The sequence below is a fragment of the Leucopleurus acutus genome (assembly GCF_964270905.1).
Source record: "Leucopleurus acutus genome assembly, chromosome: 1".
Lineage (NCBI taxonomy): Eukaryota > Metazoa > Chordata > Mammalia > Artiodactyla > Delphinidae > Leucopleurus > Leucopleurus acutus.
Genome location: NC_139142.1, coordinates 162,666,866 through 162,688,928, shown reverse-complemented (window position 1 = coordinate 162,688,928; position 22,063 = coordinate 162,666,866). Strand labels below are relative to the sequence as shown.

Sequence of the window (22,063 nt, the reverse complement as noted above, 5' to 3'; positions counted from 1 at the left end):
TGCCTTGCTGAGTGAGAGAAAGAGAAAGAGACCCATGGGGAGGCTGACCATCTGACAGCCAATATTCCTCTGCCTTTGCTGGTCTCCCCTGATTCTTCCTGCTTCTCCTTCTCCCCACTAGGAAGGAGTGTGCTCTGCTATTCTTGCTTTTCAGGACGTACTGCAGAACTCATCCACAGGCATACAGAAATTCTATGCTTCAGAAGCCAAACATGGATGGTGAGTCCATAGAAAAGCCAATCACTTCCCTATGTGATCCAGCAGGAGACCTAAGGGCACAAATCTTCCCAGCTTGGAAGATACTTATTAAACCTTAGCCTGTTGGAGACTACCCAGACATAAAATCACACTCCCTGATGTGTCCTCTGTCATTCTTTCAAGACAGTGGCTAAAAGCAGGAGAAGGACATGGAGAAGGTTAAGTATCATGCCCATAGGTTCAACAAAAATCATACCTCAAATGGATAGGATACAAATTTTCCCTTCCAAGCAAACCTGTAGTAAAACATTGTGTCGATGGTACACCAATACTTAAGTGCTAATATTTAACTGAAGATGTATCCAAAAGCTCATTTCTGATGGAGGTAACTCAAGGCCCCTTAGAGCCCTTGTTCTGGTCTGGGATGATATACCTCGAGGGTCACACGTTAAAAAGAATTTAGAAAAGGTCAGGCACCCTGAGTTAGACTCAACAAGTATGTGTTAGGCACCTACCACTTCCCAAGTTCTACGCTAACAACATTCAAAAGGAGAGTCACCAGATGACTATCCAGAAGCTTTGACATAAGTAGGGCTGCACAGCCAAGTGGAAAGAACACGAGCTTTGCAACCTGAGTTTAATTCCTGACTCAGCTGTGTGGCTGACCTTGCATATGCCACCCAGTCTTTTGCCTCAGATTTTTTTTTTTTCCATTTGCAAAATGGGAGTAAAATATTTACTTTTTTCATAAGTATAAAAAACTTAAATTTAAAATCATATTTTTATCCTATTACATTCACAAGGAATAAAAAGAGTGATAATGTGCAGTGTTAACAAGGTATGGGGACCAGGCCCTTTCATCCATCAGTGGTAGGAATATACATCTGTGCATCTTCTATAGAGAGTAGTCTGGCAATAACATACATCAAATAAAAAATATGCATAACATTTGACTCAACAGACTACTTTTAAGAATTTGTCTTAAGGAAATGACTGGAGAAATTTGCCCAGAGACTAACAAGACTCTTCACCTGTTGTTTATAATGGAGAATTGTTTAAATCAATTATGGCCCATCAAGACCATGAGATTGCTCTTTTCAAAACTATAAATGCCATTTGTATTCTTTGCTGTAGGAAGCAGCTGTCTGTTTATAAACTATACTACAAAATACATTACCTTATGAAAGTTAACATGGGTATGAATATAGAAATATATTTAAGGAAATAGCTGATATACCTGAAGCGGTCAATTTACAAACAAATGGCTGATGGACCTTCTTCAGCTTGCTAACAGTGTTTCTCTCTGGGCAGCCTGATCCAGGGAGGGCCTCCAGGTTACAAAATTCTGCAGGCAAAATGTAATTATCACGGATGATAATGTGAACAATGCCCCTTGGATTAACGTAATGTATTAGCCCCAAATTTGGGTGCTTTTTAATTTCTTCTTTAAGCGTTTTCTCTACACTAGGATTTTCTACAAAAATGATGTCTCATTTTTCCCCCATTGGAAACAATAAAACCATTTTATTTTTTGAAAACAAAGAAGTCACATATAAACAATAATAAGCCTGATGCAAGTGCGTGCTGGACACTCGGTAAACCAACGCTTTGTGCTTGTTTCTCACCAACTGTCTCTGAGCTCTCAGCCCACAATTCTATCCTCCGCTCTGTCACACCGCAGCTAAAACTCTACAGATCGCAACGCTCGGACTCCCTTGCCAGTCGGCTTCCTGCTAAGTTCTGCCAACGAAGAGGCACTAGAGGGAGATAGGAAGGCAGGAAGAGGAAGAAAAGGATACCCTTTATGTTTCCCAGTTCCAGTTAATGAGACTAGGGCAGCAGCAGGGGACTGGCTGAACTCCTGCATCTTAAGACGCACAGCACTAGCATCACTGCATCTTCTCACAGGTACCAGCAGCAGGCGGGATGCATCCCCTTGCCATCTGGATACTTTCATTCCTTCACCCTTTCAACTGTGCCCTTTGGTCCACTGAAGCCCTTGCCAAGTCAGACTCCCTTCTCAGAGTTCCACACACCAGCATCATGGAGCCTTTCCAACCCTGGGTTCTGGTAACTCCACCTCTTCCCTTTGCTTCCCCATGCTTGTAGGCAGTGCCTGCCTCTGCAAATGTTAAATCTCCTGGTTTCTTCCGCATCCCCCCCTTTTTTTTTAATTTTTTAAAATTTATTTATTTATTTATTTATGGCTGTGTTGGGTCTTCGTTTCTGTGGGAGGGCTTTCTCTAGTTGCGGCAAGCGGGGGCCACTCTTCATCACGGTGCGCAGGCCTCTCACTATTGCGGCCTCTCTTGTTGCAGAGCACAGGCTCCAGACGCGCAGGCTCAGTGGTTGTGGCTCACAGGCCTAGCTGCTCTGCGGCATGTGGGATCTTCCCAGACCAGGGCTTGAACCCGTGTCCCCTGCATCGGCAGGTGGACTCTCAACCACTGTGCCACCAGGGAAGCCCCTGCATCGCCTTTTTGAACTTTCAGACTTCTACCACCAGTGTGAATCAAATCTTTTCTTTAACACCTATTATCTTGACTGTATCATGTATCATTTTTATAATTAGAAGACAATGAAGTTATTTTATTTTTTAAATGTCCCAATTATACGGAGCACGACTCTTAAAACATATTAGCCATTGTACTTATTATTCCCTGTTCCCGTAGGAATCTCTCCAACTATGACTGCTACTGATCCTCTGCACCAATCTGAGGCAGACATTTTATTTCAACCTCAATAACACAGCTGAAACAAGACGAAAAGGCTTATTAACACTTTACTTAGAATAAATGATATAACAGATGATAACTACTCACAGAAAATTTAAAACTGATTATTGGTATAGCTGTTCTCATTCTCAAGCAGCCATGTGAGGGATTGCTTCTTCCAGCCTATTCCACATAGCAGATGCCATGTTTCCTCAGTGACCTAGGGGGACCCTCTGGTTAGACCAGAGTTTCTTCACTTTTGAGCTCCAGAGAATTATCTCTCCCCCGCTAAAGGTCCATCTGTCAGGCATCTTTTCTTGTTCCAGGATCTACTCCTTTCCAGGAAGATTGACAATGGGAATAACAAATTCATTCAATGACTACACTGCTCTCTACCCACAGGGAAGTCTTCAAGGCCAGTAGCAAATGTATCATAGTATGAAGGGCAAGAATGCTTACTGCCATGATCTAAAGATCTAGCATCAAAAACCCCTGAGTTGCTTGTATGATTGTAGGTAGGTGAGGAGGCAGCCCAAGAAACAACTAATGTTGAATTTCTCACCAGTCTGTTGTTTAGGAGCTCAGAGAGTATCTTCCATTCTTTCTTGAGCATAATTTTTAAAAATTATATACTTACAACAGTCCGTTTTTTTTTCAAATGTAACTGATCTGAGAAATCCGAAAGTCTGAGAATCACTGTTACATGTTTTTATATTGAAGAGATTTGAAATACATTAAAAGTTAGAGCTGAGGTCACATAAGAGGGAAGCCCTGAACATATCAAAAAAGGAGGAAAGAGGCATAGCCCAGCCCAAAGGTGAAGTGAACCCAATGGGGATAATCATAAGCATTTTGTGATCCTGAACAGTTACTTGAGTGAAAACGTACAATAGAATGGGCAGTGGAATGGCAGCCCTGTGGCCAAACTGTTCAAAGTCAGCTGGGTGCTGTTTACAGCCAAAAGTTGGCATCAACAGGAAGTATGTCTTCTCCAGAGGAGAAAGCTGGCAGGACACAGTAGAGTGTTGAGGTCCAAGCCACGCTGGGAATTCAAATTCCATGAAGGAAAACTGAGGATGAACTAATTCATTCATCCTGGGCCAAGATTGCGGAAAGCAGGGGAGGCTATGCCTTCTTTCATCCCAGTCACACTGGATGTGAAGATCAAGGTCAACAAGACTAATTTCAGAGACCATCTGCTGATGGGGCTGAGGCTTTACTTGCATCTCCATCCAAGTTTGGGAAGAGCTGATAGATTAAAATCAACATGGGCTCTGGAGGTAGACATGGGTATGTGTGTGCCAGAGTGTGTGTGTGTGTGTGTGTGTGTGTGTGTGTGTGTGTGTGTGTGTGTGTGTGTGTGTGTGTGTGTGTGTGTGTGTGTCTATTTGTTTGAGTGTTTTAATTATCTAGACAATTTTTCATGCCATTTCTGCCTTGAACTAGGCTATGTGATAACTCATTTTATCTCTTTAGTCTCAATTTCCTTATCATTTGAAGGACTGGGACTAAATAATATACAATAACCTGCTCAGCTAGAACATTTTAAGATTCTTTTATTCTAATTCCCTTAAATCTCTATAGAAAAGGAATGTAGAATAGACAGAAGTTTTAGTTCTGGCTCTGTAATACGAGCTATTTAAACTGCACTGAAGACTTCACCCCTGTATACTCAAGTTTCTGCACCTGAAAATTATACGGAAGATCTACCTTGGTTGGGCCATAGTTACTATTAGATAAGAAAATATATGTAAAAGAGCAAGGTTCTTTCTTGGCTTATAAAAAGTACTAAATATTTTTTTTATAAAGTCTGTGAGTGCTCTTATTGTAGTAAAATAAAGGCTTCACAATCCACAGAGTAAAAGACTATTGATAGTAAATTTAAATGGTCCCAGATAGTTAAAACTGTCAAGATTTTTATAGTTTCATGTGTTTCCACTAGAGCATTCAGCCTATTACTTCTTAATACCTTGGTGTGTTTACTTATAGCACGTCTTTTGCTCTTTATGGTTGTTTACATCTCTTCCACAATGGCCTTGGAAGAAAGTAATCAAGTTTGCAGCGTTGTATATATACTAAGAATAAATATACTCTGACTCTCCTGGGAATAAAATGTTGGCCTGGGTGTTGATTTTATAAAAATTATTTGTCACTACCCTCCACCCAGCAAGCAAAGTCCAAAAATTGGGAATCATGCTAGATTTCTTCCTCTCCTTCACTTACTTCTCATGTTGACCTTTTAAGTCATCACCTGTCTTCTCCCCACTCCCCACTCTAATCAAGCTGCCATTATCACTTCTGCTCTAACCCTACTGGTTGTCTCCTTGTTCTTTTATCCCATGTTGGAAAGAATTATAAGAAACAAGGGATCACTGCATCAGTCCTCCTGGATTACTTTGAACTCAGCCCAGTTCAATACAAACTACCAGGCCAACAAGATGGTAAATTGTTTCTTTTGGAAACCATCTTTGTATTTTGTTTTCCTGTTACAGACATATGTTGCTAAGAGATCTTTGGCTTGACAAGACCCACTATATCTTTGCTGGAACATCCTGGCTTTGTCTCCCTGACCACTGCTATCAAAACCTCCCAGCCATCCTCAGAGGCTCATTAACATCACCACACAAGGAAACTACTCCACCTTTACACAGTTTTGCAAACTCCACAGGGGTCCGTGATTTTTTTTTTTTTTTTGAGGCTCGTAGAATCTTTTTTATTTAAAAGCTGAGTCTTCTAATACAGTGATTTCCTGAAGTTTCAAATAACTTGCAAAGTATGAAACCTGAATTCCTTTGTAAGGTCTTCTGTGATACCTTTAACTTTCAGTCATAGCATTTAAATGAAGGCAGCTATGATTTTAAAATATAGTACATAATGATAGGTACACAGAAATATTATGCATTTTTTCATAAGTACTTTTGCATGATACTAGCAGGGAGAGAAAGAAAAGCATCTTGTGGTAGGTTAAGTGGCAAGTTCAGGTTCAGGCTCTCTAATCTTTAGGCAAAAAGCTTGCCTCTTTGCTGGTCAGACCACACACAGGGCAGTTCTGTTAATGTTTAGAAGCCTATGAATAGGAATGTGTCCAAAGAAAATCAATGACAATCAGAACATCAGAAACAATACCACATAAGCAATGTTTAGCTGAACCACATCAAATTTGGGAGAGGGCTTCACCTGAGGAAGTTAAGGCATGTAAAACGGGGATTAGATCTTATCCTTGTTTCTACACATTTTAGAAATGTGTAGAATGTGTAAAATTGTAAAATTTTAAGTTTTAGTTAATGTGTAAAATGTGTAAAATTCACAAGGCAAAGATCAAAACAAAGAAAAACAAATCCACCTAATTATACACTATGGAATGGGTATGTCCTGAAACGGAATGTCAACGAAGCATTTAAGTGGAAGTTAGAGAAACCATATGTTAGGTGTGTTCTAAGGGTTCGTGAGCTGAACCTTTTTTTTTTTTTTTTTTTTTTGTGGTACGCGGGCCTCTCACTGTTGTGGCCTCTCCCGTTGCAGAGCACAGGCTCCGGATGCGCAGGCTCAGAGGCCATGGCTCACGGACCCAGCCGTCCTGCGGCATGTGGGATCTTCCCGGACCCGGGCACGAACCCGTGTCCCCTGCATCGGCAGGCAGTCTCTTAACCACTGCATCACCAGGGAAGCCCTGAGCTGAAACTTTTAAGCCCATTTATTGTATGTTATGATTCCATGGCAGTCTCAAGTCTTTTGGTAATGATGTGCAACAACCTGGGGATTTTTTTTTCAGTAGAATAATGCTATGATTTCCAAATCCCTTTCAGCCAAAATTGTTTGGGTGATCCAAGTAACCTACGAAGTGCCTTGAGCTCCATGATGAAAGATGCTATATAAATAAAAAGGGTAATTTAGTCATAATAAATAACGGTAATGACGATGGATGGTGGTGTCACAGATAAGCTGGCCTGCCATTAAGGAGCCAAAAGCAACCAGCTGTAAGCTGGAAATAATGTGTGCCCAGGCCAGGAGGATATTCAGTGACTGAGACCATGTTAACCTTTCAACCAAAGACCTGGATCAAGCCTCTGATTCAGAGGTGTGAGCGTTTGAAATGGAAAAAACTACAGTATTTATTCCAGAGCTTGAATGTTACTTTGGACTTATAAGACCTCTACCAACACAGGTCAACAGGGAGCTTCCTCTTCCAACAGAAGAGAAAGCTGAGTAAGTCAGAGGAAGAGCCAGAATTCCAGACTAGAGTTATGACTCTGAACCCCATGCTCTTTCCATCCTCTACCAGACCCCAGACAATTCAATGGAACATGTAACTTCAGAAAAGAGCCAACTTGGATGAGAAAATGTTGAAAAGAGGTCATGTCTCTCAAGATGGCTTGCAGAGCTGTTTTCCATCCATTTAGGCTCAGTAAGCCTGCTAGTAAAACTCTTAGCCCCTCAAGCAGGGAGAAGCCATGCACTGAGGCCCTGGAGCTGATCTCCAGAGTTAAAGGAACACGTGGTAGGAGCCAGCTGAGTTCTGTTGGACCAGGAAAGGATACTGCTTTAGGGCTTTGTCCAGCTTGAGATCTAGGAAGCCTGATTGCTGCCAGAGGCCTGATTGATGCCACCTGCTGAAGGACTTGGCCTTTGGACTCCCAAGCCTCACACATGCTTGAAGACCAACCAGTCACCATATGCAAAGAGGAAGGACCCTCCTCTCTGCCCACCAAAAACTACCATCAAAAAAAAAAAAGAAATCTGGAAGCTACAAATCTAGGAATCTTGTTAGAACACATGGATGCTTTCCTTACCTACTTATCTTTCCTTTTCCTTTTTTTTTTTTTTTGGTGGTATCTATTGAAATTTTAGTTTTACAGCCTTTAGCTTTAACTTGCTTGCATTTTGGCATAATTTATCATTTGGAATTTATTCTCATCCTCTTTTTCTAGTTTATCATCTTTAAATTTTTAAACTTTTTAACTTAACAATATTCTTTTTGTGCTTTTCCTTTGAAGCTAGTCTATTCTCAGCCTTTTAACATTTATTTTGGGTTTTTATTTCCTGAAAGAAATTATTATTTTATATTTCTTAAACATTTTCTTATTAATTTTAAGTCACTGTAATTCTATCTCTGAAATTTTTGTTTTCTTTTTTAATTTCTTTATAACTCTCATTTTACCTCTTCTGTTTCACCTTTTCAATATTGCTCTATTTTCCCAGTTTTTAAACATATGCTTTTGCCTCTTTAAAGCTGATATTTGAAATTATAACTTCTTCTGCATTTTTATTTTTAGCTTTTGAAATTATTTTTCCTTTCAATTTTTCTGTTTACCTTGTATTCTGTTTATTTCCATAGGATACCAATGTCTAATCCTATAGTAAAAAAGAATCATTTGTTACCATAGGAAGGGGCTTTAAGTCTTTTTCCACAGTTTGAGGCAGGTATGTATGAATGTTAATCCTGTCACCCCAACCCACTGACTCAGTGATCTTGGGAACCTGCTCTTCTATCTGGGCCTCAGCTCACAACTCTGCAAATGCTGACCCCTTACGACACTGGAATTCACCTTTCCTATTATACATTCTGAAAGGCATGGAGGAGCTAGGCCAGGAGAAACACCACCCCAATCTTCCCTCTTGCAGCCAACCATTTTTCAGTCGTTTCACTTTTAGCCATTCCACAGCCATTTTTCAACCATTTCAGCCATTCCATTTAGATAAAGTGACACTTTTATTACAGCTGTATCCAGAATCCAGTAAAATACAACTGAGAATAAAGATTTATCTGCAGGAAATAGAAGCAAATAAAAGCATTAGTCTTTTTTTGTTTGTTTGTTCGTTTTGTTTTATTATTTCTTTTAATCTTTTTTTTTACACAGCAGGTTCTTATCAGTTATCTATTTTATACATATTAGTGTATATTTGTCAATCCCAATCTCCCAATCCATCCCACCACCCTCCCTCACTGCTTTCCCCCATTGGTGTCCATACATTTGTTCTCTACATCTGTGTCTCTATTTCTGCCTTGCAAACCAGTTCATCTGTACCATTTCTCTAGATTCCACACATACGCATTAATATACGATATTTGTTTTTCTCTTTCTGACTTACTTCACTCTGTATGACAGTCTCTAGGTCCATCCACGTCTCTACAAATGACCCAATTTCGTTCCATTTTATGGCTGAGTAATATTCCATTGTATATATGTACCACATCTTCTTTACCCATTCGTCTGTCGATGGGCATTTAGGTTGCTTCCATGACCTGGCTATTGTAAATAGTGCTGCATTGAACATTGAGGTTCATGTGTCACATTCTGAATTATGGTTTTCTCTGGGTATATGCCCAGTAGTGGGATTGTTGGGTCATATGGTAATTCTATTTTTAGTTTTTTAAGGAACATCCATACTGTTTTCTGTAGTGGCTGTATCAATTTACATTCCCACCAACAGTGCAAGAGGGTTCCCTTTTCTCCACACCCTCTCCAGCATTTGTTGTTTGTAGATTTTCTGATGAGGCCCATTCTAACCGGTGTGAAGTGATACCTCATTGTAGTTTTGATTTGCATTTCTCTAATAATTAGTAATGTTGAGCAGCTTTTCAAGTGCTTCTTGGCCATCTGTATGTCTTCTTTGGAGAAATGTCTATTTAGTTCTTCTGCCCATTTTTGTATTGGGTTGTTTGTTTTTTTGATACTGAGCTGCATGAGCTGCTTGTAAATTTTGGAGATTAATCCTTTGTCAGTTGCTTCATTTGCAAATATTTTCTCCCATTTTGAGGGTTGTCTTTTCATCTTGTTTATGTTTTCTTTTGCTGTGCAAAAGCTTTTAAGCTTCATTAGGTCCCATTTGTTTATTTTTGTTTTTATTTCCATTACTCTAGGAGGTGGGTCAAAAAAGATCTTGCTGTGATTTATGTCAAAGAGTGTTGTTCCTATGTTTTCCCCTAAGAGTTTTATAGCATCTGGTCTTACATTTAGGTCTTTAATCCATTTTGAGTTTATTTTTGTGAAGCATTGGTCTTAACTTCAAGAAAATCACAATTTGAGCCCTGACTTTGTCACTAACCAAGTAACTAGGGGAGTCATTTGATTACTGTGGACACCAATTCCCTCCTTTTTAAAAGGAGTGTTAGATGAGATTATTTCTATGGATTCCTCTGTTATTAACTGCCAATGAGTCTATACCTTTCTATTCAAAGGAACTATGAGATTGACATTAATGTATATGGAGATTACCCTGTTATTTGTACCAGGTAACAGAACCCAAGAGAAGTTATTCCTGCCAGAGTACCAAGACCTCTCCAGTCAAGCCCATTGAGCAAAACAACAACATGTTACCATGGTAACATAAATGCGGACTAGGTTGAGCCAGGTGCCTGACATACTTGCCATTGATGACACCATCTGGGTTGAGCATGGGGATGATCTTGAAAATGAAGTTTTCCCTCAAGAGCCTAGCCACAGGGTCACTGCTGACCAGGAACTCCAAGGTCCCCTTCATCACCCAGCTGGCATTGCTCTCTCCTGGGTGAACTCGAGCAGTAATCACCTGGTATGGGCGCTGCCCTGCAGAAAAAGAGACACAAGAAAATTGACGTAAGTACACTTTTCATTTCCACCCAGATAATCTCCAGGAAGCCAGTATTACACGTGACTGGCATGAAGCCTGAAACAGGTTGACTGTTTCTAATACACATCTAATGTACATGTATCCATTTTCCATCTGCCTCTATGGTCTGCAAGACTCAAGAGAGTATAAAGTTAAAGCTCAAGGCTGTTATCCAAAGCATAAGTACTTAGTGGCATCAAAACCAACCAAGAATCAGATTTTGGCAAGACCACCAAAGAAATAATTTACTCTTCAGAGTCCAACAGCATGATGCTGGGTGCCGCAGATCTGAGACTGAATCTTATCTTCATCATTTACCAATTGTAAGACCTCAGCCAAATGACTTAATTTCTCCAAGGCTGCTTTCTCACCTGTAAAATGAGGACAATAATACTGACCTCCTGCAGCTGTTATAAAAACAAAAGGATGTGATTATAAAGAACTTGGCATATTGCTTGCTGTTCAGTGTGCACCTGTTAGCTCTTTCCCTTCTCAATTATAAAGTCTGTGGTTAGGATGGTGCCTCACATTCCCCTGTAGAAATAGAAGTACAGAAACTGAATTGGGAAATTTATGACTGACTTTATGACACTGAAGCCAATCCTGGAGAGATTTCACAAAAGAGGGAAGCACCTGGAAGCTTAATCTTGGAGTTGCAATACTTCCTTCACTTTGCAGAAGAAATCAGGAACACACTCTCTGCCAATCACAGGGAGTGTATTGACATGAATAGATCTTATGAAGAATGCATTGATGAAAGAGAGACTTATCGTTTCTTTGCTGACAGAAGACACATGGAGTATCATAGTGTTGAAACGTATTCTTAGACCACATCTGGGTTCAGGTGGTAAATGTCTTTTGATTGATTGGTGATGTCTGTCCCCATACACTTGAGGAAGAAGTGGGGAACATGTGGTATCATACAAGCAATTCACCGTGTCTGCTCTAACCCCTTGTTTAATTTTGTGTGGGTTTTTTGACTCTTCCTTCTGTATCCTCACCCAATTCTTTATTGCTCCTAAACCCATTCTAATGATAAGAACTAAATATTTGCCAAGTATAAATACCTTAGCCACTAAACAGACTAAAAGTTAAATCAGTCATTTTCTTCCTGATCATTCAAATCATGAGTTAAATATGGCTTTTCTTCCGTTAAGCAGTAATCTTTTTGAGGGACAGACAAAACTGAATAACTCTCAATTACAGCTAAATAACAAGTAATGGAAGATACAGAGAAATAAACTATTAATTCCCTAATTATATTACTATTATCATCAATTGAAACAAACAAAAAACCCTCTGTCAACAGCCAATGAGATGCAGGTTTAAGGGGCATATATTGGTGCATTTTTACTGACTATGGTAAGAGCATGTTATTTCTCTTTGTAGATCCTTTATATATTGTGGATAATATTCAGTTATGTTTTTGCTTAAGCAGGTATTTTGAAAATATTCCAGAAACTGCAGGAGGCATTGGGTAGAAAAAGTTGAATATATTATAGTTCTTGTTCTGTAAGAGGCCAAAGCATTTGTCGGTAGTGACAAACATGCAAGCAAATAATGACAAGTGAGCTAGTGGAGGTGTATATAAAGCACCAAAAATAGATCTGAGTCAGAGAGGGAAGGACATTTCCAGCGATGTGATGTTATTTAGACTGGGTCCTGAAGGATAAGTATCAGCTAACTAGAGAAAGAAGGTGAGAAGGGGTCTTCTAAGCAAAGAAAAAGATACATGGCAAAGAACACAGAGGAGAAAAACTGGTGCATTCAAGAATAAAGAAAAGTTCTGAAGGCTGAAGCAAAGGACTAGAGATAGTAGCTTGTGAATTTAGAAAAGGAGTTTGGTGTCAAACTGTTAAGATCCTTCCTCATATATTTTGTTTAGGGATTTGGACTTTATGCTGTAGATAAGAAGTTCTCAACCATGGAGTCAGTGTCTCCCTGATATGCTATGATATGTGATGAGATCTACTGAAGAATCACTGGTTAGTAATAAAAGTGTAAATGATTGTTTTATATATATATATATATACACACACATATATATATACATACACACACACATACACTACACTATATATGTATACATATACTTTATAAATATACATACATATATACATGTATATACACACACATACACATATCACACAAAATGCTGGCTACCGCCCAATAGCTTTTCTCCCCTTATTTCCTACTACGAGACCCCTGATTTTGGGGGGTTTAAAAAGTGCCCAGATCAAAACACCCAGCTTCGTGGATCCTCTTGTAGGTAGGAGTGACCATGTGACAGGGTTGAGACCAATGAGATGTAAATGGCAGCCTGGGGTTGGTCTTTCTGGAAAACTGACTAAAGGGCACTGTTTCACCTGGCAAATGCCTTCTTGGTTTTTGTACCTTATCCCTTAACTTTGTCTCTTGTTCCTTCCATGAACATAGATCTGATACTTTCAGGTGAAGAAGCCAACTTGAGAATCAAAGTCACATGATAAGATGTTACCATAAAGGTAGAAAGAGCCTAGTTCTTGAAAAATCCCTTAAGCAGCTACCCTGCACCTTCACTAGCTTCTTCAATGCTTCTGGATGTTTGAGACCAATAAACCACTATTTGACTGGGCAAATGTAATCATGTTTCTGTTACATCTTGTTAGACTCTAGTTTAACTTATATAAGAGCAGATTTAAAGTCATCCTTAAAATAAGGTTACTTTGGAGGCTTCTGGGAAGATGGCGGAAGAATAAAGCATGGAGATCTCCTTCCTCTCCACAGATACACCAGAAATACATCTACACATGGAACAACTCCTACAGAACACCTACTGAACACTGGCAGAAGACCTCAGACCTCCCAAAAGGCAAGAAATCCCCCCCAAGTACCTGGGTAGGGCAAAAGAAAAAATAATAAACAGACACAAAAGAATACGGACGGGACCCGCACCAGTGGGAGGGAGCTGTGAAGGAGGAAAGGTTTCCACACACTAGGAAGCCCCTTCGCGGGAGGAAACTGCGGGTGGCGGAGGGGGTAAGCTTCGAAGCCGCGGAGGAGAGCACAGCAACAGGGGTGTGGAGGGCAAAGCGGAGAGATTCCCGCACAGAGGATAAGGGCCGACCGGCACTCACCAGCCCGAGAGGCTTGTCGGCTCACCCGCCGGGGCGGGAGGGGCTGGGAGCTGAGGCTCCGGCATTAGTCGGAGCGCTGAGAAAGGACTGGGGTTGGGGGCGTGAACACAGCCTGCAGGGGGTTAGTGCGCCACGGCTAGCCGGGAGGGAGTCTGGGGAAAAGTCTGGAGCTGCCGAAAAGGCAAGACACTTTTTCTTCCCTCTTTGTTTCCTGATGCACGAGGAAAGGGGATTAAGTGCGCTGCTTAAAGGAGCTCCAGAGACAGGCGCGAGCCGCGGCTAAAAGCGCAGACCCCAGAAACGGGCATGAGACGCTAAGGCTGCTGCTGCCGCCACCAAGAAGCCTGTGTGCGAACACAGGTCACTATCTACACCCCGCTTCCGGGGAGCCTGTGCCGCCCGCCACTGCCAGTGTCCCGGGATCCAGGGACAACTCCCCCGGGAGAACGCACAACGCGCCTCAGGCTGGTGCAACGTCATGCCAGCCTCTACCACCACAGGATTAACCCGCCCTCCGTGCCCCTCCCTCCTGCCCTGAGTGAGCCAGAGCCCCCGAATCAGCGGATCCTTTAACCCCGTCATGTCTGAGGGAAGAACAGACGCCCTCCGGCAACCTACACGCAGAGGCGGGGCCCAATCCAAAGCTGAGCCCCTGGGACCTGTGAGAACAAAGAAGAGAAAGGGAAATCCCTCCCAGCAGCCTCAGAAGCAGCGGAATAAAGCTCCACAATCAACTTGATGTCTATGGAATACCTGAATAGACAACGAATCATCCCAAATGGAGGAGGTGGACTTTGAGAGCAAGATTTATGCTGTATAGCTTTGCTTCCACCATTTGTCCTAGGGTTCTTCTATCCGTCCGTTTTTTTTGTTTCGTTTTGTTTTTAATTTTTTTTCTTAATAATTTTTTTTTATTTTAATAACTTTATCATATTTTATCTTCTTTTATTTTACTTTATCTTCTTTCTTTTTATCCTTCCTTCCCCCCTCCCTCCTTGCTTCCTTCCTATCTTTTTCTTTCTACTTCTACTAATTCTTTCTTTCTACTTTTTCTCCCTTTTATTCTGAGCTGTGTGGATGAAAGGCTCTTGGTGCTGCAGCCAGGAGTCAGTTCTGTGCCTCTGAGGTGGGAGAGCCAACTTCAGGACACTGGTCCACAAGAGACCTCCCAGCTCCACATAATATCAAATGGCGAAAATCTCCCAGAAACCTCCATCTCAACACCAGCACCCAGCTTCACTCAACGACCAGCAAGCTACAGTGCTGGACATCCTATGACAAACAACTAGCAAGACAGGAACACAACCCCACCCATTAGCAGAGAGGCTGCCTAAAATCATAAGTCCACAGACACCCCAAAACACACCACCAGACGTGGACCTGCCCACCAGAAAGACAAGATCCAGCCTCATCCACCAGAACAAAGGCACTGTCCCCTCCACCAGGAAGCCTACACAACCCACTGAAACAACTTTAGCCACTGGGGACAGACACCAAAAACAACGGGAACTACGAACCTGCAGGCTGCAAAAAGGAGACCCCAAACACAGTAAGATAAGCAAAATGAGAAGACAGAAAAACACACAGCAGATGAAAGCAAGATAAAAACCCACCAGACCTAACAAATGAAGAGGAAATAGGCAGTCTACCTGAAAAAGAATTCAGAATAATGATAGTAAGGATGATCCAAAATCTTGGAAATAGAATGGAAAAATGCAAGAAACATTTAACAAGGACCTAGAAGAACTAAAGATGAAACAAACAACGATGAACAACACAATAAATGAAACTAAAAATACTCTAGATGGGATCAATAGCAGAATAACTGAGGCAGAAGAACAGATAAGTGACCTGGAAGATAAAATAGTGGAAATAACCACTGCAGAGCAGAATAAAGAAAAAAGAATGAAAAGAACTGAGGACAGTTTCAGAGACCTCTGTGACAACATTAAATGCACCAACATTCGAATTATAGGGGTTCCAGAAGAAGAAAAGAAAAAGAAAGGGACTGAGAAAATATTTGAAGAGATTATAGTTGAAAACTTCCCTAATATGGGAAAGGAAAGAGTTAATCAAGTCCAGGAAGTACAGAGAGTCCCATACAGGATAAATCCAAGGAGAAATACGCCAAGACACATATTAATCAAACTGTCAAAAATTAAATACAAAGAAAACATATTAAAAGCAGCAAGGGAAAAACAACAAATGACACACAAGGGAATCCCCATAAGGTTAACAGCTGATCTTTCAGCAGAAACTCTGCAAGCCAGAAGGGACTGGCAGGACATATTTAAAGTGATGAAGGAGAAAAACCTGCAACCAAGATTACTCTACCCAGCAAGGATCTCATTCAGAGTTGATGGAGAAATTAAAACCTTTATAGACAAGCAAAAGCTGAGAGAGTTCAGCACCACCAAACCAGCTTTAAAACAAATGCTAAAGGAACTTCTCTAGGCAAGAAGCACAAGACAAGGAAAAGACCTACAATAACGAACCCAAAACAATTAAGAAAATGGGAATAGGAACATACATATCGATAATTACCTTAAATGTAAATGGATTAAATGCTCCAACCAAAAGACACAGATTGGCTGAGTGGATACAAAAACAAGATCGATATATCTGCTGTGTACAAGAGACCCACTTCAGACGTAGAGACACATACACACTGAAAGTAAGGGGATGGAAAAAGACGTTTCATGCAAATGGAAACCAAAAGAAAGCTGGAGTAGCAATCCTAATATCAGACAAAATAGACTTTAAAATAAAGACTATTAGAAGAGACAAAGAAGGACACTATAAAATGATCAAGGGATCGATCCAAGAAGATATAACAACTGCAAATATTTATGCATCCAACATAGGAGCACCTCAATACATAAGGCAAATACTAACAGCCATAAAAGGGGAAATCGACAGTAACACATTCATAGTAGGGGACTTTAACACCCCACTTTCACCAATGGACAGATCATCCAAAATGAAAATAAATAAGGAAACACAAGCTTTAAATGATACATTAAACAAGATAGACTTAATTGATATTTATAGGACATTCCATCCAAAAACAACAGACTACATATTTTTCTCAAGTGCTCATGGAACATTCTCCAGGATAGATCATATCTTGGGTCACAAGTCAAGCCTTGGTAAATTTAAGAAAATTGAAATTGTTTCAAGTATCTTTTCTGACCACAACGCTATGAGACTAGATATCAATTACAGGAAAAGATCTATAAAAAATACAAACACATGGGGGCTAAACAATACACTACTTAATAACGAAGTGATCACTGAAGAAATCAAAGAGGAAATAAAAAAAACCTCGAAACAAATGACAATGGAGACACGATGACCCAAAATCTATGGGATGCAGCAAAAGCAGTTCTAAAAGGGACGTTTATAGCAATACCATCCTACATTAAGAAACAGGAAACATCTCGAATAAACAACCTAACCTTGCACCTAAAGCAATGAGAGAAAGAAGAAAAAAAAACGCCAAAATTAGCAGAAGGAAAGAAATCATAAAAATCAGATCAGAAATAAATGAAAAAGAAATGAAGGAAACAATAGCAAAGATCAATAAAATTAAAAGCTGGTTCTTTGAGAAGATAACAAAATTTATAAACCATTAGCCAGATCAAAAAAAAGGGGAGAAGACTCAAATCAACAGAATTAGAAATGAAAAAGGAGAAGTAACAACTGACACTGCAGAAATACAAAAGATCATGAGAGATTAGTACAAGCAACTCTATGCCAACAAAATGGACAACCTGGAAGAAACGAACAAATTCTTAGAAATGCACAACCTGCCAAGACTAAATCAGGAAGAAATAGAAAATATGAACTGACCAATCACAAGCACTGAAATTGAAACTGTGATTAAAAATCTTCCAACAAACAAAAGCCCAGGACCAAATGGCTTCACAGGCGAATTCTATCAAACATTTAGAAAAGAGATGACACCTATCCTTCTCAAACTCTTCCAAAATATAGCAGAGGGAGGAACACTCCCAAACTCATTCTACAAGGCCACCATCACCTTGATACCAAAACCAGACAAGAATGTCACAAAGAAAGAAAACTACATGCCAATATCACTGACGAACATAGATGCAAAAATCCTCAACGAAATACTAGCAAACAGAATCCAACAGCACATTAAACGGATCATACACCATGATCAAGTGGGGTTTATTCCAGGAATGAAAGGATTCTTCAATATACGCAAATCAATCAATGTGATAAACCATTAACAAACTGAAGGATAATAACCATATGATCATCTCATTAGATGCAGAGAAAGCTTTTGACAAAATTCAACACCCATTTATGATAAAAACCCTGCAGAAAGTAGGCATAGAGGGAATGGAACTTTCCTCAAAATAATAAAGGCCATATATGACAAACCACAGGCAACATCGTCCTCAATGGTGAAAAACTGAAAGCATTTCCACTAAGATCAGGAACAAGACAAGGTTGCCCACTATCACCACTCTTATTCAACAAAGTTTTGGAAGTTTTAGGAATCCAAATCGGAAAGGAAGAAGTAAAGCTGTCACTGTTTGCAGATAACATGATACTATACATAGAGAATCCTAAAGATGCTACCAGAAAACTACTAGAGTTAATCAATGAATTTGGTAAAGTAGCAGGATACAAAATTAATGCACAGAAATCTCTTGCATTCCTATACACTAATGATGAAAAATATGAAAGAGAAATTAAGGAAACACTCTCATTTACCACGGTAACAAAAATAATAAAATACCTAGGAATAAACCTACCTAAGGAGACAAAAGACCTGTATGCATAAATCTATAAGTCACTCATGAAAGAAATTAAAGATGATACAAACAGACGGAGAGATATACCATGTTCTTGGATTGGAAGAATCAACATTGTGAAAATGACTCTATTACCCAAAGCAATCTACAGATTCAATGCAATCCATATCAAACTACCACTGGCATTTTTCACAGAACTGGAACAAAATATTTCACAATTTGTATGGAAACACAAAAGACCCTGAATAGCCAAAGCAATCTTGAGAACGAAAAGCTGAGCTGGAGGAATCAGGCTCCTTGACTTCAGACTATACTACAAAACTACAGTAATCAAGACAGTATGGTACTGGCACAGAAACAGAAAGATCAATGGAACAGGATAGAAAGCCCAGAGATAAACCCACGCACATATGGTCACCTTATCTTTGATAAAGGAGGCAGGAATGTACAGTGGAGAAAGGACAGCCTCTTCATTAAGTGGTGCTGGGAAAACTGGACAGGTACATGTAAAAGTATGAGATTAGATCACTCCCTAACACCATACACAAAAATAAGCTCAAAATGGATTAAAGACCTAAATGTAAGGCCAGAAACTATCAAACTCTTAGAGGAAAACATAGGAAGAACATTCTTTGACATAAATCACAGCAAGATCCTTTTTGACCCACCTCCTAAAGAAATGGAAATTAAAACAAAAATAAACAAATGGGACCTAATGAAACGTCAAAGCTTTTGCACAGCAAAGGAAACCATAAACAAGACCAAAAGACAACCCTCAGAATGGGAGAAAATATTTGTAAGTGAAGCAACTAACAAAGGATTAATCTCCAAAATTTATAAGCAGCTCATGCAGCTCAATAACAAAAAAACAAACAACCCAATCCAAAAATGGGCAGAAGACCTAAATAGACATTTCTCCAAAGAAGATATACAGACTGCCAACAAACACATGAAAGAATGATCAACTTCTTTAATCATTAGAGAAATGCAAATCAAAACTACAATGAGGTATCATCTTACACCAGTAAGAATGGCCATCATCAAAAAATCTAGAAACAACAAATGCTGGAGAGGATGTGGAGAGAAGGGAAGCCTCTTGCACTGTTGGTGGGAATGTAAATTGATACAGCCACTGTGGAGAACAGTATGGAGGTTCCTTAAAAACTACAAATAGAACTACCATATGACCCAGCAATCCCACTACTGGGCACATACCGTGAGAAAACCATAATTCAAAAAGAGTCATGTACCAAAATGTTCATTGCAGCTCTACTTACAATAGCCCAGAGATGGAAACAACCTAAGTGTCCATCATCGGATGAATGGATAAAGATGTGGCACATATATACAATGGAATATTACGCAGCCATTGACCTATTTGTTATGAGGTGGATAGACCTAGAGTCTGTCATACAGAGTGAAGTAAGTCAGAAAGAGAAAGACAAATACCTTATGCTAACACATATATATGGAATTTAAGAAAAAAGAATGTCATGAAGAACCTAGGGGTAAGACAGGAAGAAAGACACAGACCTACTAGAGAACGGACTTGAGGATATGGGGAGGGGGCAGGGTAAGCTGTGACAAAGTGAGAGTGGCATGGACATATATACACTACCAAATGTAAAACAGATAGCTAGTGGGAAGCAGCCGCATAGCACAGGGAGATCAGCTTGGTGCTTTGTGACCGCCTGGAGGGGTGGGATAGGGAGGGTGGGAGGGAAGGCGACACAAGAGGGAAGAGATATGGGAACATATGTATATGTATAACTGATTCACTTTGTTATAAAGCAGAAACTAACACACCATTGTAAAGCAATTATACTCTAATAAAGATGTAAAAAAATAAAAATAAGGTTACTTTGAATAATATGCATCCAAGTGGGCTTTCTGGACTGGGGAGAAAAGAATGGCAGAGAGTTGTAGTAAGAATATTTGTTATGTGTGTCCCAGAAAACAACAGTTGAGAATGTCTACTTTAAGAAATAGAAAGTAAATGATGGCTTTTCAACAGGAGAAAGACATGCCAAAGACTGTGCTTCAGAAAAATTCTGACATTTATGAAGATAGCACATTTGTTTAACCACAGACAGTGGTGGAGTTATAGAGCAGAGCACAACTTTTAGAGCCATATTTCCAGAGTTCAAATTCCAGCCCCACCATGTTCTACCTGAGATGAATTATGTTAAGTTTCTCAAGTGAGTACTGGGTTGGATATTCTGCATGTAAGCCTAGTGATTTGCTAACTGGAACTTGCTAAGTATTGGCGGGGGTGGTATACAGTTAGCTAGCTGAGCACAGTTGAAGTTAGTTGAAGGTCAACTTTCCCACTATATCATTTGCTCACAATTACTTTTCACTCCTTCCAAAGCAAGCTGTATTGGCACGCCAATAAAAAGCTTGTTGAGTGATAAAGAGGCTTGACGAATTTGTACCCAATCAGTGGCCTATTTTCAGTTCTGTAATTCCATATCACTCTCTTTGTGGTTTTTGAACTATGTTCATTTACAGCATATTGAACAACAATAGTAAGTGCTCCCAGCCCAGCAAGAAGAAATTAAAAAAAAAAAAGTAGCTTAAGCTCGTGTAAAATTTCAATACCAACTGAACACTCTCATTGTCTGGGCCATTTGAGTCCCACTGCCTGGTAACCAGTGCAATGCAGTGTGTTAGTCAATAAGCCGAATGCAGCTCTTGCAAAGAAATGTCAATGAGGTTTCTTCCCTTTGGAGAGTCAGGGTGATAATCTGCTAGACTATAATACACCACAAAAGCTGCCAGGCTGTTCTGAGCATCCTGAAGAAGCAAACAGGGAAAACTGTGGACTCTCATGAAGAAATTAGTATAAGCGGAATTTTAGCCATTTCTAGTTGATTTTCCTCCTTCCTCTCCGTGATTTAAGGCAATTTTGCAGTCGTATTGGTGAGTTAAACTTATGGGACATTCAGTTGTAGCAGCAAATGGTGCTCCAAAGAACCCACAACAGACAACAGCTGTAAATAGTAAGCAACATACATACTATGTGTTTTTTCTTGTAACTGACAATTTCAGTTTTAATAACTCATCTTTGCTTGGGGTAGGGCAAAGAGTATCAAGTATATGTCTTTTTTTTTTTCCTCTGTAATTTACAAAATCTATTCCAGAGGCCACCAAAATCTATGGGGGAGTCATGGTTTGGCAAAATTGTAATTCTGAAAGCAACATATTGAATTTATGTCAGTGGTAATGACATCTGTATTAGAAACAAGTAGGGGGTGGTATAATGCCTGAGAGATATCAGGTTCAGGGCCAATGAAAAGCTGAGTAAGAACAGAAGACATGTGTAATAACACACATGTACGCCCAACTATATAAACATCCATTCATTTATTCCTTCTTTCTTTCAACAATATATATTAAGCTCCTACTGGCACTCTGTAAGGTTCTGGAGATTCCAAAAGAAATAATGATTTTTGCCCTCAGGGAACTAATAATAGTCTGGTGAGAAAAACAGGCACACAGATAATTATGATCCAATGATCAGGGACATTTGTCAAGACATTTTTCAAAGCACAGTGGAATGCTCATTACGTTATTTATGGTAATGCAAGCAACTGGAAGTGACTTAAACATGCATCCACAGGACATTAGTTAAAGAAATGATACGTAAAACAGAATA

The 22,063-nt window shown here is 39.8% G+C and overlaps 1 protein-coding gene across 1 annotated transcript in view; it reads right to left on the bottom strand.

Annotated features, from left to right (window-relative positions):
• Positions 1-22,063, bottom strand: part of AGBL1 (AGBL carboxypeptidase 1) — a gene marked incomplete at its 5' end in the record, with an annotated part of 781,776 nt that overhangs the window by 433,409 nt on the left and 326,304 nt on the right. Inside the window, one exon of the mRNA XM_082857818.1 lies at positions 10,279-10,459. Within this exon, the coding sequence (XP_082713944.1) occupies positions 10,279-10,459 (181 nt within the window). The remainder of the gene's footprint in view (positions 1-10,278; positions 10,460-22,063) is intronic.